The 19,134-nt window shown below is 51.7% G+C and overlaps 1 protein-coding gene across 2 annotated transcripts; it reads right to left on the bottom strand.

Moving 5' to 3' along the window:
• Positions 1-1,167: 1,167 nt before the first annotated feature.
• TMEM222 (transmembrane protein 222) lies at positions 1,168-13,769 on the bottom strand. 2 transcript variants are annotated; one of them, XM_007170483.2, is made up of 6 exons: positions 13,535-13,769; positions 6,538-6,622; positions 5,214-5,245; positions 3,612-3,708; positions 3,405-3,526; positions 1,168-2,261 (listed from the first exon to the last, which is right to left on the bottom strand). In XM_007170483.2, the coding sequence occupies exons 1-6, from the start codon at positions 13,729-13,731 to the stop codon at positions 2,174-2,176; spliced, it is 621 nt and encodes a 206-aa protein (XP_007170545.1). In that variant the 5' UTR covers positions 13,732-13,769; the 3' UTR covers positions 1,168-2,173. The 2 variants fall into 2 exon arrangements, with proteins under 2 accessions (XP_007170545.1, XP_007170544.1); XM_007170482.2 differs by having other exon boundaries at positions 3,396-3,526; positions 13,535-13,767.
• Between the last annotated feature and the right edge of the window lie 5,365 nt (positions 13,770-19,134).

Raw genomic sequence — 19,134 nt, 5'->3', positions numbered from 1 at the left:
CAGGTCACATCACCTCTGTGCTTTTTTTCGTCTTAAAATGGGGATGAGAGCACCGACCTCACGGGACTGTGGTGAGGATACATGATGTACTTTATCAGCACGTAGCGAGGACTCAGTTAACTGTTGGTGATTTTTATGGCACCTGTTTATGTCCCATCACCACACGGCTGCTGTAAAGTTCTGCTGGGTGAAAACAGGCCTTAAAGCTTTTCTGTCCATTTTGCTGTGGCGTCCTCCGTACCAGAATTTAACCCCAACCCTTAGGTGGACCCCATAGGCAAAACAGATTTTTGAAAATGGAATTGCTCTGAAGAGGGGAGGGGCCACCTCTGTCATGCCCTGGAGAAGCCCCAGGCTTGGAAACCACAGCACCGCAGGGTCTGGGATGAGCTGACGGACACTTGATCCAGGGCCCTGAGGGCCGCAGCTAGAGCTGTCCCCAAGGCCATCGTCAGGGTGAACACAAAGGGCTCTCAGGATTCAGAGACCAAATCCTTTGCTAGTTCAACTAAAGTGATACCTGGCATAGGGCAAGGTTAGGAAAGACTTCACCAAGGAAGTGGCTTTTAAGCTGGGCCTTGAGAAGGAAGGGCACGACTTCAACAGGTGGAAAGCAAAGGACCAGAAGTGGGTGGGTGTTGGAGAGCAGGTGCTGCCCTGTGTCGGTAGAGAGTGGGATGCATGGAGAGTGAGAGTGCAGGGTCCCGAAGGCCATGGAGAAGTAGAGGCACCACGGAGCAGGGCAGCGACCGGATCACTGGGGGTCAGCACGAGGAGCTTGGCAACATGACCAATGGATATGGTGGGGGCCAGGTCCAGGGCTCTGGTCTGTCAGCGCTGACTCCCAATCCTACTGCCAAGTTCTTCCCAACAGGGAATATGGGAGGGGTTTCAATATTCGCCTGCCTCAAGGAGAAAGCTTTGGGATGGTGGACGAGGCATGGAGAAGAACTTGCAGCGCTCCGGCTCAGAGCAGGATACACCCGAGGGATGCTGACTCCTGCAAGCTCCAGGCACTGGACGAGGACCCAACCATGTCCCTGGCAACCAGACCCCTTGCCGGGGGCAGAGGAACCCAAGTTCACCACGAAGACAGGAGCTGAAGGGAGCTCATGTCTTCAGTGAAACCGGGACCACCGAAGGGAGAAATCAAGGACAAGCACGGTCTGGAGTTAAAACTCTTTATTGTCCTGGCCAGGGAGCCCCGCACAAAGGAATCCGTGGAGCAGGGGTGAGGGGGGCAGCACAGGCCTGTCCCACAACTTGAAGAGAAGGGGGAGCCGTGGGAGGTGGGAGGAGACAGCTCCCATTCAGCTCCCTGATGGCGCTGGCTGCTCCGACGGGCCCCTGACATCTCGGACCCAAGGGGTGCCGTCACCAGTGCGAGGCCCGTACCTGGGGCCAAGGCCAAGCTTTGTTACATCGCTCTGATCTGCAGGGGTCACTCTGGATATGTCAGTGTCACTCATCTCTCCAGCCTGGTTGGGGGAGCCCAGGCCCCAAACTGCAGGGGGGAGATGGGCCCAAGTGCTTGAAGGCTCTGGGAGAGTGGGAAGAGGGGGCTGCATGGGCTGGAGGCCGCCAGGAGTGGGGCACAAACTACCCCTAGTGCAGCTTCTGGCAGACATCTGAAGGGGGCCCGTCAGCCCTACTGGACCATTCTAGAGGCCAGTGGAGAAGGCCCCAGGGTGGCTGAGTTTATGCAGGCTTCTTAGTGTACCTCCACCCCGGGACCAGAGTCCTGGCAGGAGAATGGGCTTCAGATCCAGCTCCGGCCCCTGTGCTGCCTTGTCTGGTGGGTCCAGATATCCTTCCCTCCCACACCAGGCACTGGGCTGAGGCAGGGGGAGCCCGGCAGGCAGTGGCAGACACAGCTCTAGAGGGAAGCTAAGGCTTTTCCAACAGATGAACAAAGGGTGCCTCAAGGGTGGGAGTCACAAGCCTGGGAAAGAGGGGACAGGGAGCTTCTCAGCGACCAGTGAGACACAAAATGCAAACACCTCCACCCCATGCCCATCCTCAGCCCTTACTCCACCTCACTTAGCCCAGACCCCTGGGCCAAAACCAGCAGGCCCATCCCTGCCTTTCGGGGTGAGGAGAAAGAATCTGGAACAAAAGGTGATGGCGGCTGCCTCCTCAGGAGCCTGGTGGGCCCAGGGCCATGCGGCAGCCATCACCGCAGGTTAAAGACCAGGCTGACGGTTAGGATGACGCCCAGGAGGAGGACAAAGGGCAGCCAGGTCTTCACAAAGGCGCCGATGCTGATGGAGAGAGAGGGGAGCATGGGAGGGAAGAGCCCAGTGAGTGGGCGTGTGGGCCGGCACACTGCCCTCCCACAAACCCAGACGGGGCCGCTCCCCCCAAGGAAGCTCCTGGAACTACCCCCCTCACCCCCAAACTCAGTCAACTAAGGGACTGGGCCAGGCCTGGTGCCCACTATGGAGGAGCACCAGCTACGGTCCTGGGCAGGGGCTGTTCCAGGCTCCTGGTGGAGATGTGACACCTGGCTGGGTGGGTACAAGAGACACGCCCACCCTCTGGGCCTTCCTGACTCCACCCACAATCACCCCTGTGTCTGGGGAGAGGTCGCCAGCGAGAGGACCCAGAAGTCTTCAGTCTGGGTGGGGAAGCCAGGAGTGCCCTCTGCTCACAGCCCAGTGGGTGGGGAGGGGTCGGCAGAGTTAGCACGGGGCTACGGCTCAGCCCGGCTTCAACCCCGCCTCTGCCTCAGTCTCTGTGTGACCACAGATAAGGTCTTCCCAGGAGACCTCTAAAAGCCTTTGGACCAAAAAAGACCCTGAAAATCTCCTTTTCAGAAGCTCTTCATGATGAGCACAGCTGGAAGAAAGCCTGGAGAGGCAGCTGGGTTAGCCCAGGTGTGTGCTGGCTCCCCGGTGGGAGGGTCACTCCACCTCTCTGAGCTCCCTTTATCTGTGAATTGGGACGGCCTTTGACCTCACAAGTCATGAGGCAGGGGCTTCAAAGGTCCTCCCAGGCCGCCCCTGAGGCCCACCCGCCCAGAACCCTGCCTCTGACGAGGGATGCTGGGAGGGGACCCTATGGGGTCACCCACCCTCTTCTGAGGGTCCACCTGTTCACTGGACCTGAGCACAGGGTCTGTACACACGCAGCATCCCTGAGGAGCCAGAATCATTATTTCCATTTTACCAAGGACAGCTGCAGCTCAGAGAGGCCAAGGCAGCTACCCAAGACCTCACAGTGAGCAAGCGACAGAGCTGGGCTTCAGACAGCACCACCCTCTTCACCAGGAGCTCAGATAGTTGTTTTCCTGCTTTGTCCCTGCTGGCTGAAGGACCCCAGAAATGGCCCTGTTGGGATCCGTGGGAGAGCGGCCCCGGGGAGCGTGGCGGCGGCCAGGGGGACAGGCAGCGCACCTGACGTACTTCCCATACAGCAGGCAGAAGAAGCAGAGAGTCACCATGTTCCAGTTGGTGCTGTTGTTGTAGCGCATCAGGTTCAGGGCCAAGGCCACATGTGAGTGGCAGTTGTCACAGCAGAGACTGTGCTGGAGATGCAGGATGGGCTGGGTCAGGATGGGCTGCAGGGAAACCTCCCACCCTCGTTCCCGCCCTCAGGAGCAGCCCACCTACCATGCGGTGCTTGTACTCTTCAGAAGCGTCGTGCACAGCCGTGTCCCACGCATTGGGCCCACTAGCGTATACCTGAGCAGGGTCCAGCTTCCAGTACCTGAGGGGGGAGAAGGGGTTCTGGGCACTGGCTCAGCTCCACGAATGTCCCCTGACGCCTGCTCTGTGCAGGGCCCTGAGCTGGGTGCTGAGGCTACAGGGGTGAGCCAGGTCCAGGGAAAGGGCCACACAGCAGACAACTGGAACAGTGTGACATGCCCACCGCCATGTGGATCCTGGGGAGGATATGAACTCACTCAGTGGGGATGAGAGGGGCTTCCTGGGGGTGACACCTGAGTCCAGTGTGAAGGAGGAAGGATTAGCCAGGCGCAGAATGGGGAGTGAATATTCTAGGGAGAGGGAACAGTTTGAACAGAGGAAGAGGCACAGAACTGTGCAGTGTGTACCAGAAATTAAGAAACTGGGCACTGCTGGAGGATTCAGAGGGAAGAACGGGGTGAGGGATGTTGGAAGGTGAGGCTGGAGATGCAGGGGGGCCACGTTCTGGGGGACTTGAAGGTCATCCTGAGGAGTTCATCCGTCAGAAAGCATTCTCCCCATCTCCCCACATGGGAGACTAGGGTGAATGGGAGAATAGCTGGTGGAGCTAAAGTCTGTGAACCTCAAGCTGGGCGACACCCCAAAGGGTCTCGGGCCAGGGGGCACTGGGAGGTCAGAGCGCCCTCTGGCTGCTATGTGGGGAATGGCTTGACAGAGGAGCCTACAGACGGGACCAGTGAGAAACCACCGTGGCTGGGACTTCAGCTGCTCAGGGGTCCCTGCCTGGAAACGGATGTCCTTACAACTCTCGTTGAGGAGCAGTCTGGCAGGAGACACACAGACCAGAGGCCCCTGGCTCACATTTCCACCTGCCTGAGGAAGTCCGCAGGGTTTGGAGGGCCCAGCTCCAGGCCGCCTATGCTGTGTGGGACACCAGCTCCTCCTTGGGTTCCACCCTCCTGGATGCTGCCTTGGGCAACAGAGCATCTGATGCTGTTCTGAGCAGACTGAAGACTGAGGCACTGTCACCAGACCCACAACTGAGGTGGGCCCCCAAGACAGAAAAAATGAAGTCCAAAAATCCCATGCAAACCAGCAATAGCTCCAGGAGAGACTAAACTGCCTTTATTCTCTCCAACCAGAACTTTCCAGCAGAGTTCCACACCATGCCTCCCTTACACCTTAAATGGTGTGTTTGTTCCTCGAGGGGCAGGAGAAAGAGTCCAGGTTTTGGAGTGAGACAGACCTGCATGTGAGTCCCAGCTCTGCCACTTCCTGTGTGATCTTGACCAAGTCCCTTCCTTATCTTCACCTTTCCGATGGAGCTGAAAACACGACCTTGCAGGGCTGAGGCAAGGCCTAGATGGCCTGTGGGTAAAGGACCCAGCCAGGGGCTGGAGCAGGAGATGTGTGGCACAAGGTCAGATGCTCTGGTAGACCCTGGCTGCCCCCCTTCACCCCATCCTCAGGCTGCTGGCTCCTGCTGTGCCCCAGAAGGCCTGGCCTGCTGCTCCAGGCAGGAGGAACCTGGCTCTAGGGCCAATCACACGGATGTTCATCACTTACTTGGCAGGCTTCCCGAAGGCCATGTTGTCTTCCTGTTGAGGGACAAGAGCAGAGGTCAGTGGGGAACCCGCATCCAGCCCAGCAGACAGACCTGGGTTGGTGGTGGAAGTGTCGTGACTTAGAAGGAGGTAAGGTGGGTGGGCAGAAGTGGGGCCCAGGCCCTGCTCTGGGGTTGGCGGGATATCTGAAGGGCCAGCAGCAGCTCTTCTGTGTGAAGAAGGCAGTGAGGCAGGAGTGCACAGAACACTGCACCCGGAGACCAAAGACTTGGGGTACAGCCATGACTGCCTCTCTCTGTGGCTGCCAAGTAATTCTCTCTGGGCCTGTTTCCTCCAGGTTCTCTGGTCAATCTCTAGTCTTTGTCCACAGGGAAGTGGCTTCCTTTGTGGTGTGAATGAGGACACCCTCTGACCTCCTGACCCGACAGTGGTGGCCCACACAGAATCTGGCAGTGTGACTGCAGTCAAAGCAGGACGTGGGGTGGGTTGGGGTGAGTGGGGTGGACACAGCAGTTGGGCCTCGAGAGGCCTGCTATGAGGGGGATGTTTTAGCCAAGTCCTAGACCTGCCACACAAGATGTGGGGTACAGGAATTACAAAGGGACAGATTCTGGGTTCAGAATCTGCTGACAGAGCTGGTCAAAGATGAATTATCATACACGTATATGACAGTGAATGTAATGGGTATGAAAGACCTTTGTGGTGTTAAGATGATCATGACAAATACGAATATAAACAGGTTGGTGCCACCACACCCATTCATCCCAGCCTCTGATGGAGAGGAAGCTGCAACCTCGAAATAGGCAGGATGCTGCCTGCTCATCTGGAGCAAGCCACGGCCCTATCTCGGGCACATCCCCAGGGAACAGACCTGAGAACACAGCTGGTTCATTCTAGAAGGTCCGCCCCCTCTTCTCCATGGCCACACCCAGGGAACCATGTCAGCCTCCCCTGTGCCCCCGCCTTGTGACTCCCACCTTCTGAAGGTCCAGACACTTGGTTCCTGGACCAAGGAACCAGGATGGTCTGATTCTCCACTCTTGCCTCTAACCCTACCCATGTCTTGGTACTCCCAGGGTGGGCAAAGGGCTGGGTCAGTTACTTAAGAATCCTTCTGGCCACACTGCCCTCCTGGCCTGTCCTGGAGGCAAGAGAAGGGGGAAAGGGGTCAAACATTGGTGAGAAGCAGAGGGCCGGACCAGGACTGCATGGCATCTGCATTCTCCTGCATATTGGGGAGACACGAAGGCTGCCTGTGGGCAAGATAGGCTAGCCTTCCACTTGAGCCCTGGAACCCTCCAGAGGGGGGCTGAATGCGGACTCACCGACACAAAGTAGGGGCCAGCAAAGTCCCGAATGACTCCTGTGGATGTGCAGATGCCCATGTGGCCGATGATGGGGAAAAACCACCTGTGAAAAAAACGACAGGGAAAGGGCAGAGCTTGTGGGTGTCTTTCAGCTGGTCAGACAGACACTGGGGACACTCCATCCAGAGTGACAGCATATGAATATAACGTTGTGTGGTAAGTGTCCATTAGGGTGGCGGCAGCGGGAGGGGAAGTACAGAAGAGGGGCAAGTGCAAGTGAACAGCAGAGCGGGGAACCAGCGCAGCCCACAGAACAGCTAAACTCAAAGGACGGTAACACTGAGTGTGGCGAGGAGGCGGAGCAACTGGAACTGTCTTCTCACTGCTGCTGGGAGAATAAATTGTTTCCACAGCTTTCAAAAACTGGTACCATACCCTCTACCTCAGCAATTCCACTTCAGAGTATACACCCAACAGAAACAAATGCTTGTGTCCACCAAAGCCATGGACAAGAATGTTCACAGCACCTTTATTAAAAAATAGCTGGAAACAACAGTTGTCAAAATTCACTGAACCGCACACTTAAAATGTATGCACTTTATTGTATGTGAATTATATCCCAATAAAGTTGATTAAAAAAACCTAGAAATAATCCAAATGTCCAACAATAGTAAAATGGGTAAGTAAATTGGGGTATAGTCATACAGTGAAATAGTAGGTAACAATGAAAAATAATAAACTGCTACGCACAACATGGATTCTCACATATACAAGGCAGAGTAAAAGAAAACTTACACAAAAGTGCATGTGTATTATTCTGTTTATGTGAAGTTCAAGAAAAGGCAAAACTAATCTATTGTCCTGGAGGGCAGAAGAGGGGTTATTTCTGTGGCAGAACTGACCGGCACAAGGGAGCCCACTGGATACTGGAAACGTCTTCTCTCTTGACCTGGGTGACATGAGTGCACACACATGCAAAATTCATTGAGCCGTATACTTAAGATTTGTACACTTTATGGTACACGTTATACCTCAATTAAAAAGTGTTTTAAAAAGTGTTGGGGGTGGCACTTAAACCAGCGTGTGTGTGTGTGTGTGTGTGTGTGTGTGTGTGTGTGTGTGTGCGCCTTGGGGTGGGGGTGGGGTTCAGAAGGCTCCTCTGAGGAAATGATGAAGAAACAATGCATGCAAGGGTAGAGATCAGGACAAAAGCATGATGTATTCCAGGAACTGAAAGTTTGATTTTTTTTTTTTTAATTCTAATTTTTATTTTTATTTTTTTGGGCTGTGTTCAGTCGTCGTTGCTGCACGTGGGCTTTCTCTAGTTGTGGCGAGCGGGGACTACCTTTTCGTTGTGGTGTGCGGGCTTCTCATCGTGGTGGCTTCTCTTGTTGAGGAGCACGGCTCTAGGTGCACGGGCTTCAGTAGTCGCGGCACGCAGGCTCAGTAGTTGTGGCTCACGGGCTCTGGAGAGCAGGCTCAGTAGTTGTGGCACATAGGCTCAGTTGCTCCGCGGCATGTGGGATCTTCTCAGACCAGGGATCGAACCCGTTCCCATGCATTGGCAGGCGGATTCTCCTTAAATTTATTTATTTATGTATTTATTTATTTTTGGCTGCATTGGGTCTTGGTTGCTGCACGCAGGCTTTCTCTAGTTGTGACGAGTGGGGGCTACTCTTCGTTGCGGTGCGTGGGCTTCTCATTGCGGTGGCTTCTTTTGTTGTGGAACACGGGTTCCAGGCGCACAGGCTTTAGTAGTTGTGGCACGTGGGCTCAGTAGTTGTGGCTCGTGGGCTCTAGAGCGCAGGCTCAGTAGCTGTGGCCCACGGGCTTAGTTGCTCCACGGCATGTGGGATCTTCCCCGAGCAGGGATCGAACCCATGTCCCCTGCATTGGCAGGCGGATTCTTAACCACTGCGCCACCAGGGAAGTCAAAAGTTTGAATTTTTAAAAGCCATGGGCATTTAAAAAAAACCCAAATCTCAGTTGGACCCCGATATGCAAAACGCATAGGAACTCCGGATCTGTCTGTAGTCTGAGAACCGTGGCTCTACAGGAACTAGGTGCTGGAGAGACTGATCCAGTTTAAGAAGGACTCACAGGGAAAAAAAGAAAAAAGGACTCCCAGGGCCAGCAGCCACGTGCTGATTTGAAGGCTGCCTGCTGGGAGGTGGAGGCAAAAGCCACAGAGATATAGCCCAAGGAAACAATTACGTGGGGCTGGGGCAGAGTCAGCAAAGACTTCACACAGGAGGTAACTTTTAACCTTGACCTGTGAAAGCACAGGATGTTGACAGGCAGAAAGCAAAACTCCAAGGCAGCAAAGTGCTGCATGTGCCTGGAGAATGGGAGAGGGACAGGAGTTCAGAGGCTGTTCTGGAATACTGGCAGGAGATGATGGTGATCCTGACCAGAGTACTGGTCAGGTGAGAAGCAGATGGCTTGAGAAGATCTTTAAAAGGAAGACTGGGCAGTTTTATGACGATAGGATAGAGCTCTTCCAGGTCTGCAGCTTGAGCACCTGAAAGGATGGTGGGGCCAGAGTGGTCTTTTGGTTTTTGGCTGTGCCGCATGGCTTGCGGGATCTGTTCCCGGACCAGGATTTGAAGCCGGGCCCCCCGCAGTGAAAGAGCCAAGTTCCAACCTTACTGGACGGCCAGGGAATTCCCTAGAGTGGTCTTTTAAGAACATGATCCAGATTCTGTCATTCCCTTGCTCTAACATCCATTACGGGCTTCCTATTTTTTTTTTTTTTTTAAAGGATTTTCTTATTTTTATTTATTTATTTATTTATTTATTTTTGGCTGTGTTGGGTCTTCGGTTCGTGCGAGGGCTTTCTCCAGTTGCGGCAAGCGGGGGCCACTCTTCATCGCGGTGCGGGGACCGCTCTTCATCGCGGTGCGCGGGCCTTTCTCTATCGCGGCCCCTCCCGTCGCGGGACACAGGCTCCAGACGCGCAGGCTCAGCAATTGTGGCTCACGGGCCCAGCTGCTCCGTGGCATGCGGGATCTTCCCAGACCAGGGCTCGAACCCGTGTCCCCTGCATTAGCAGGCAGATTCTCAACCACTGCGCCACCAGGGAAGCCCCGGGCTTCCTATTACACGTATACTCCAAACTCCTTCCAACAGTCTGGCCCTGCTTATCCCTTGAAGTCACCTCACTCTTCTCTCTAGCTACACTGCCCACTTCTGGTTCCTCAGACACACCAAATCCTCCCACCTCAATACTTTTTTTTTTTACATTTGCCTTCGTCCCAGACACTCTTCTAGAGCTTCACAGAGCTGGCTGCTTCTCATCATTTAGGCCTCAGCTCAACGGTCAACTTTGGAGGTTTCCCTTGACAGTGCCTTCTAGAGTAGCCACACACAACCCCAGGCACCCCAGATCCCATTACTCTGCTTTAATTTCGTCATAGTATCTACTGTTATCTGAAATCATCTTGTTTACTTATATGGTTACTGCCTTTCCCCTCTAGTATGTAAACTTCGAGAGAGCAGGGATTTCCTCCTATTGATTAGAGTAGCCCCCAGGGCAGTGCCTGGCACATAGCTGGAGCTAAGCAGTCATTGACTAAATGATGCATGAATGAATGTCATGCATTTAAGAGTGGAGTCAGGCTCTGAGGTCAGACCTGGGTTGATTCTTGACTTTGTTTTGGGCAGGCACTCATTCCCATCTTTGTCAGTGAGAGGTGAACAATGATGATGATGACCTCAATGGGGGGCGATTGTGAGGATCAAACAGGATATGCCTGCAAAACGCTTATGACACGTCCCTGCACTTGGTAGTTGCCCAATGTTGTTAACACGAGGTGTACAATAAATACTTGCTATCTGATTGGCTGGGCTGGCTGGCGTACAATAAGTTGCTTTAGACTCACAGTGGCCACAGGATGGACACTCGGAACTATGGGAAAGTAGCTCCTCTGGCTTCTCAGGCCCTAATCTCAAGACCCATCTCCCCCTCCCACCCCCAATTCCTTCCATCTGGTTGGGGAGAAGGTCTGGGTTTGACCAATACTCCACATACCACGGCTTCACCGGAAGTTAGAATAAAGGCTGCAGACAACAGAAGAGTCTGCACCTGGGGAAGCCCCAGAGAAGAAACTCTCAAAGTATTTGTCAGTCTGGAAGCTCCATGAAGGCAAGCTCCAAAGCTGCTTTGTGGACTACTGTCTACTCAGACCTAGTACATAATAGGTCCTCAAGAACTATTTATTGAATGAATGAGTTATTGACTCTGGAGCTCTACCTGGTATAGGTAGACTATTTCAGTGGAAAAAGCCCTATGCTGGCTTCTAAGCCTTTATTTCCTCATCTATAAAATGAGGATGACAGTATTTATTTTCATTACATTGATAAAAGGACTGAATGAGACAGTGAATATACAATGTTTAGAACAGAGCCCAGAACAGAGTAAGTATCCAATCTTTGCTGCTTTTAGTAGTAGCAATAGCTGTTATCTGGCTTTTCATGCAGAATTATCAACACTTCTGAGGGGACAGACAGATCTCTGGATTCAGTTTCCTCCTCTCTGATCCCCCTCCCTCCACCTCCAAAATCAATGACAGTTCCTTGTGCCACATCTATTCCTAGCTCCGCATTCTAGGTCAGCAATCACCACAATGCACTACAATGGTGAGTTCACCTGTCTCTCTCTCTCCTGCTGGAAGGCGAGTCCTTTGATGGGAACATGAGCCTTCTGATGGGGCAGTAGGCCTTATTCATCTTATGAACACCTGTAAATAGATCTGAATAGAAATGGGGTGTGTGCTGCTTCCGGCCCAGATGACTGGGGATCGTGGTGCCTACACTCAATGTTGCTACCAGCTCTCTGAAGAGCAGAGGACTCCACAAACGTGTTTTTGAGAACAGGGAAAAACCAAAGAGATCTCGGGATAACAAGACAGGTTTTAGCAAAACCAATACATTCCCTCCCAGTTATTCTCACATTAACATTTTACTTTCTTCATAGCACGATTCACTATCAGTTCTTTTATTAGTTTACTTGTTTACTGTCTATCTCCTTCCACCATGATTTAAACTCTGTGAGAGCAAGGATCATACCTGCTTTACTCACCACTGTATATTCTTATCACCTAGAACTACTCTAGGCACATAGGAGTCACTTAGCAGTTGTGTTAAAAAGAATACTGAGGGACTTCCCTGGTGGCGCAGTGGTTAAGAATCCACCTGCCAATGCAGGGGACACGGGTTCGAGCCCTGGTCCGGGAAGATCCCACATGCTGTGGAGCAACTAAGCCCGTGTGCCACAACTACGGAGCCTGCGCTCTAGAGCCCGTGAGCCACAACTACTGAGCCCGTGAGCCACAACTACTGAAGCCTGTGCGCCTAGAGCCCGTGCTCCGCAACGAGAAGCCACTGCAATGAGAAGCCCGCGCGCCACATTGAAGAGTAGCCCCCGTTCGCGGCAACTAGAGAAAGTCCGCATGCAGCAACGAAGACCCAACACAGCCAAAAATAAACAAATAAATAAATTAATTTTTTTTAAAAAAGAATACTGAATTAATCAATGAAAGCACTTTCTTAAAATTTTTAAAGGACTCAGACTTGGGTGTTCTTTTTTTAAATTATACATTTATTTACTTATTTATTTATTTGTTTATTTTTGGCCGCGTCGGGTCTTCGTTGCTGCGCATGGGCTTTCTCTAGTTGTGGTGAGTGGGGGCTACTGTTCGTTGCAGTGGCGTCTCTCTGTTGCAGAGTCTGGGCTCAAGGCACGTGGGCTCAGTAGCTAGGTTCCCGGCTCTAGAGCACAGGTTCAGTAGTTGTGGCGCACGGGCTTAGTTGCTCCGCAGCATGTGGGATCTTCCCGGACCAGGGATCGAACCCGTGTTCCCTGCATTGGCTGGCAGATTCTTAACCACTGCGCCACCAGGGAAGTCCAAGACTTGGGTGTTCTTAAACAAATGCATAAGCATTTGAAAACAGAACAACTGAAGTATTTTAACATAATACAAGAATTAAGCTCATTTTAGGATCAGCAACATATAAGGACAAAAATGATCCCTTCTCCACACCACTTGGCTGTTTTTGATACAGGGAACAAATCTATTCGTCAGGTGAGAGGGGACAGGATGTAGTCAAACGAGAGTAAGTTATGGAGTCAGAAAACGGAGTTTGGGATGCTTTTGCTTACTGTCATGTGAACATGATCAAGACATTTAATGGTACAAATTCATCATCCGAGAATATAATTCCTGCCTTAGAAAGTGGCTGTGGAATTCAGAAAAAATGGGTGTGAAAGAGCTTGGCCAACTGTCCAGCACTGTGAGGAGTGCTTATTATCAGCTGTCAAGGCTGAAGCACGAGGGCAAACCAGCTCCCTACTCCCCCCTCCCCGTCCCCAAGCTCCTTGCTAAAAGGCGCCAGCAGTATTGGTGCACCTGCTTTCTCTTCTGACAAAAGCTGATGCCATAGAAAGAACCCTGGTCTGGGAGGCAGACCGCCTGGGACCTAAACGCGCTTTGCAGCTGAGATGGTGTGTGATCTTCAGCCTCATCTGTGAGACAAAGGGCTGGACTTCCAGATCTCTGGGGGCCCTTCCAATGACGACAACCCAGGAGTCGGTGTGGTCCCAATCAAACTCCCACTCTTGCCTCCAGACCCAGCAGGATGTCTTGCGTATAGGAAGTGACCAGCAACCATTTATTTAATGAATGAATAAGCCAGTGAGTGAATGAAGATGTCTCTCTCACACCCAGTTAGGGGCCCCTTTTCTGTACACCCATAGGTCCTTAGCTTCCCAGCCTCAGAACCTTTCCGCGGTCAACAACTGTCTTTCTCTCAGATCAGACCAGGTGTAATGAGGGAGGGGAGCTTGTCCCATTCACCAGCAGAGCTGGCACCGCGCGGGTGGCGGGGTACTGGTGAACCCCGGACCCGCGGGAAGGGTTTGCTGTGTGTCGGGGCCGGAGGCTGGCCCCGGGCCGCCGGAGGACGCCGCGCGGGCCCGGTTCTCCCCGTCCCCGGGCGGACGCCGGAGGAGACTCACGTGAGCACCGGGATGGGCGTCCACACCACGCAGTAAGGGAAGCGGCTCCGCTCCACGTCCATGACGCCGCCGCCAGCACAGCTAAACTGCTTCTTGTCCGTCCCGGCCGCCGTCGGCGCCTCCACTTCCGCCATCCCGGGCGGGGGTGGCAGCGGCGGCGGCAACAGGAGTGGCGAACTCCCTTCCGCTTCCGCCATGCTGCGCGCGCCCCGCTCCGGCCTGCCCCTGCCCCAGCGCCGCTCGCTCGGTGGCGTCACTTCCCGAAGGTGGGGTCCGCCAGGTTTGACCTTCCCGCCGGGAATAGGAGCCGCGTCCTTCTTGGCCCGGCCCACCTCCTTCGGCGCCCGCCAGCCTCGGGGGTTCGCGCTAGCACTGAACCGCAGCGGAAGGGATTCCCTCAGGCAGCGCTCAGTCTAGCGCGGGAGACTGACCTAGAACTCTGTAATTCAGTACGCTGAGGGCTCCTAAGAGGTGTGGTACAGTCTCCATTTATTGAGCGCGACTTAGGTGCCACGCACTTGACTTGACATACATTGTTTTGAATCCCCATAAACTGCTTAGACATGCGAATTTAGGTATTTCCCTCAAGTTACACGTGAGAAACTGAGGCTTAAGAGGTGAGGTAAGTGGCCACGACTCAAACCCAAGTCTCTCTCCCTTTTTCATTCTGTGGTCTCTTGCGAGGTAGTGGTAGCATAAAGGAAGGATAGACTAAAACAATGTGTGGCGTGTGTGTAGAAATAGGGGAAACTTGCCTGAAGATGTTTGAGCTGAGCCTTGATGTTTGCCAGGTGGCTCGGGGATGGGGGTGGAGGGATGCGTGCAGCCGTGCAAAGAAAAAAGGGTCTTGCAGAGCAGTGTGCAGGAGTGTGAATATCACCTTGGCTGGAGTAAATCACAAGCCTTAGATGTGATCCGATCCCTTCATTGTACAAAAGGGAAAACTGAGGCTCAGGGAAGTTAAAGTAATTGTCTGAGATCACACACTATAAATATAAAGAAGCCAGGCTCAAATCTTGGATTCTTTGGGCTTTTTTACGGATGCCAAGATAGACAAAGAAAATGGAATCTGCTGGGGTGGGAAGTGAAAATGGGGGGACAAAGAAGGAAGGCAGCAGCTAAAAATCATGCTACTGGGAGGTATGGATAAATCCGCTCAGGAAGGTGGGAGCTATGCCTTTTTGGGAAGGTTTTTCTTCCATTGAATTACCCTCCCTCAACACTCATCTATAGAAAGCCTGCTCTCCTGTTTTTAGCACCTAATATTTGAATGCATTTTGGGGGGGTATGTCTATCTCTGTTATGGAACTCTAAGGTCCTTAATTTCAGTAGCTAGCGCTGTTCCTAGTGCAGAGCAGATTGCCCACTAGATGTTTACTGATTTACAGAATGACTGGATGTTTTATAAAGGCCTCACAGATATCACAGCTGAAAATGATTCTAACCCACTCAAAATTCTTTGAGTACGTTTATGCCTCTCCTGTGACCCATGTGTGTGATCCTTGATGGGCAACACCCAGCATCTGGCACGTGTATGGAATAGATTAAGTGTGCAGTACCTGTCTGTTGAATGAATAAATCACATCTTGATTCAATCACTATAGCTGTCTCATCTCTTCTGGAGGAAGGTCTCCAAGGAAGGTCTATACCTTAGACATTCCTCTACCATCACTGTCAGCCCATAATTCTAGCAAAGGGCTGGTGGGTGCCCTTTAAACATTTATTGTTTGTAGGGATGAATACACAACCAAAGTCAGTCTTTCTTAGGGCCTGCCACAAATTTGGTTGTACTAACACAAGTACCACATTTAATCTGACAACCTTCAGTGGTTTCCCATTGTACTTTGGATAAAACACAAATATACCATGCTTACAAGGCCCTGCATCATGCCTTTTTTTTTTTTTTTTTTTTTAACTTGTTCACTGTCCTACAGCCTCTTTTCAGTTCCTCTCATGTTTCATGCTCTTGTATACCCCATGGACTTGGCACACACTGTTCCCTTCTGCCTGAAATGCCCTTTCTCCCTCCAAAACTGGGTAACCTTCATTCATCCTTCAAGTCGCAGATTAAATGTCACTTTCTCAGAGAGCTCTTCCTTGGCCTCCCTATCAAAATTGGAAAGCTCCTGTGAATCTCCCCTGGAATACCTTGTTCTTTTCCTTTGTAGCACATTTGTGGCTGTGTATTGTTGAACTCCCCTACTAGGCTGGAAACTCCTTGAGGGCAGACACTGTATTTGTCTTGTTCACTTTTGTAAACCCAGTGCCTAGTAGTGTCTAGCACATAGCATTTGCTTAATATTTGCTAAACTGAATGAATGGCAAATAGTTATAAACTTGGTATGTATCATATGCTAACTATAGACAGTCTGAGAGCAGGAACCTAGCTTGTCAGCTGCTACCTCGCAGTGCCCCAAGATTTTTAAGAGACCCATGGACGTTGGTAGGCACAGTGCTCAGTAGGGTCTGACCAGAGAGACCTAGCTCCTTGGCCTAGGCAACTGCAGAAACAGGGGCAGGAGGAGGGCCAGGTACCTGGAGGGAGAAGCCAGCTCTTTCTCTGACTCCTCTGGAGCCTCTCTCCCAGGCTTGTTCCCCTTCGCGGCCCGTTCACAGGACCCCCTCCCACATGTACACGTCACCTAGGTTCTCTTACCCAATGTTAAAGCTTCCTTGGCCTGTGCCCTTGCCTCCTGTGCTGCTGCCACCCCTATCACCCACAGACAGATGGGAAATCTCCATCAAAGACTAACAGTCCCTTCCAGGCTCAGAGGATCACAGCAGGGTCCTGGAAGAAGCTCCTCTAACAGAGCTCAGGAAAGGATTGATAGAGCTCATAGCTACCCCTCCCCCAACACACACCCCGACCTAAAATAGGAATGACCATCTGGATCCACTTATAGGACTGGCTGGGGGAGGGACGGATGGCAGAGCTGGAAGCAGTCAAGCTGGGAAAGCTTCAAGGGTAAGATGCTGCTTGCTTGAAGGGTGAACTCAGGGCACGTCCTCTCTTGGTATGAGTCAGGACACCCCCTCAATTGGCCCCATGTAAAAGTCCCCAGGGCTCACACACTTCCTTCCCCAGGCCATCTCACTCCTCATCCTGGCATTCAAGGCCCCCATGGTCTGGCCCCAACCCCCAACCTTCTTTTCCACCCTCATCTCTCTCTGTCTCCCTTGGGACTTGCTTGGATTTAAACTCACTGCCCTGTTTGCCCTTCAGAGAAAGAGCCTTGCACTTCATACCTCATGTCTTTGCTCACACTGTTCCTTCAGCAGAGTTCCTTCCCCTACTCTCACCCTTCCCCTACTCTCTACACCACTTTCAAGGTTTCCAGCAAATCCTCCCTCTTTGCTCCCAGAGCACGAAGGCTGTTTCTGCCTATTGAATATTCATGTGTACTTGCATTAGCATTAGCTGTTTACATGTCTGTCTTCCCCAGGAGAGGCAAACTCCTTGAGAAGGGGACTGACTGGATCCACTGGACCTGGTAGTCAGAATGGCACTGGGTAGATAGGAAGTGCTCAGGGAATGGCACCAGAGCTATCTGATGACCATCGATTGGTCGCCTTAATGGCTCTGGTGAAGAATCACCTCAATCAATAATCCAGGGAAGCAGGGCTGAGCCTGGGGCCATCACAGTGCAGGTTGGAGGAGCTGCTGGGTGTGACGCAGTGTGCATGTGTGTGTGTCCTCTCTTCTGCAGGCTTTCTGCTTCTGCTCCATTGGATTCCCCCCACTAAGCCCTAAACTGTCTTCCTGGATGGTTCCAAACCTTTCTGTGGTGGGGAGGGGACCACTGGGGCCGATACAATGCAAGAAACCATTTGAGAACAGACCCTCTGACCCTTTAGACATCAGAGTTTTACAAAACGACTTTCTTCTCCATTCCATTTTATAGATGGGCAAACTTACCCAAGAAATTAGAAAGCACAGCTAGGACCAGAATCTAAGTGTTCTACACCCAGGTGGGCAGTAAAGCACGGTGGTTAAGTATATGAACTCAGGTGTCAGCCGGCAAGCCCAGTATTGACCCTTAGCTTTGTCAGTGGTTGTCAGACCTCAGGAAAGTAACCGAACCTGTCAGGGCATCAGTTTCCTCATCCCTAAAATGGGAAACGAAAATTGCAAAGTTCTTGTAAAGTTTATATGATAGGCTATAGCTGAACAGCTCCTGGCCCAATATGAACACTCAGCGTTGGCTGTTACAGCAATTAAAACCACTCATCACCATCATAGGACTCTTAACCACTTAAGCACTTTGATGCGCATCCTCTCACTGTGATTTGGGGCCTTCTTACAATGCAGTGAAATAACCAGAGCAGGTATCATGGCACCCATTTTCCCAATGAGAAAAATGAGCCCAGAAAGGTTCAGGAACTTTCCCAAGATCTAAGCATAAATTAGATAGAGTTGGGGTTCTGCACCTTAACCCTGGGCTATCTCTGCTGGTGACCCCTTTTAGGGCCATTAAAGAGTGATGAGGACGAGACCTGAGATTCTGTAAATCGTCATAAAAAAGGTGCAAACTGTGGCATCACTAGGACCAGGACCTATTTTATACATATATCAAGAAGTGGCTCGGGTGCAGGAGGCAGAACATGGCTGAACAAGAGTGCCTCACGCCTGCCATCAAGTCCATCAGACACAGAGCCTGGCACGCAGCGGGGCACTCCACGGCAGACTGTATGGGGCAGGGCTCATGATTTCTAGTGAAATCTAACGTTCAGGGACCGTGCGCAACCCCCAAATTTGCCACCCACATCTTCCAGATAATGTGGAGGCACCAGGAGGGCAGGGACTAATCTGTTGCATGCATTGTCATTAAGCCAGTGCTAGGCAAATAGGAACTCAAAAAATATCATGACATTAAGTAAGAAAGTGATTCTTAAAGAACTGGACCAGGAATCAGAGATTAGAGATCCAGTCCTGGTTTTGCTTCTAATAACTTGGGTTTTAGGCAGTCCATTCCCTCTTCCTGCCCCTCTTTGGAACTCATTGTCCCTATTTGTAGTTTTTAGAGTATCCTGGGTGGTTCTGATGTATAGCCAGGGCTGGGATCCTCTGAGCTGATCTCTCATCACTTTTTAAGTTCTGCAAATGCATTTCAGCATGCTCCTTAGCACAGAGACCCGCAGCAGGCCCCTGGGGCCACAGGGCCACAGGGCCCTGGCTGCCCACCACAAACACACGGGTTCCAATTCTAATGTCTGTTTTGCTACACATTCACTACGCAGGCTTATCTCACCGAGCCCCAGGCTCCCTGTCAGCAGGGCTGAGTCACATGTGGAAACACATTAAAATGGAGCACCACAGATCTTTTTACTGTCTATAGTTTTGCTTTTCCTAGAATGTCATATAGTTGGAATCATGCGGTATGGCTTTCAGAGTGGCTTCTTTCACTAAGCAATATGCACTTAAGTTTCCTCCATGGCTTTGTGGCTTGATTGCTCATTTCACTGAGTAATATTCCACTGTATGGCTGTACCCATTTGTTTATCCATTCACTTTTTGAAGGACTTCTTGGTTGCTTCGTTTTTGGCAATTATTCATAAAGCTGCTGTAAACATTCATGTACAGGTTTGTGCATGGACATACA

The sequence above is a fragment of the Balaenoptera acutorostrata genome, chromosome 1 (genome assembly GCF_949987535.1).
Source record: "Balaenoptera acutorostrata chromosome 1, mBalAcu1.1, whole genome shotgun sequence".
Classification (NCBI taxonomy): Eukaryota; Metazoa; Chordata; class Mammalia; order Artiodactyla; family Balaenopteridae; genus Balaenoptera; species Balaenoptera acutorostrata.
Note: the sequence above shows the minus strand (reverse complement) of the source record. Positions and strands in the feature narration are given on the sequence as shown.

Coding starts and splice junctions, on each gene's coding strand:
- TMEM222 (XM_007170482.2), bottom strand. CDS start 13,731: ATGGCGGAAGCGGAAGGGAGTTCGCCACTCCTGTTGCCGCCGCCGCTG. Junction 3,709..5,213: donor GCCTTCGGGAAGCCTGCCAA/GTAAGTGATGAA, acceptor CTCCCCCCTCAG/GTACTGGAAGCTGGACCCTG. Junction 3,527..3,611: donor AAGAGTACAAGCACCGCATG/GTAGGTGGGCTG, acceptor CTGCATCTCCAG/CACAGTCTCTGCTGTGACAA.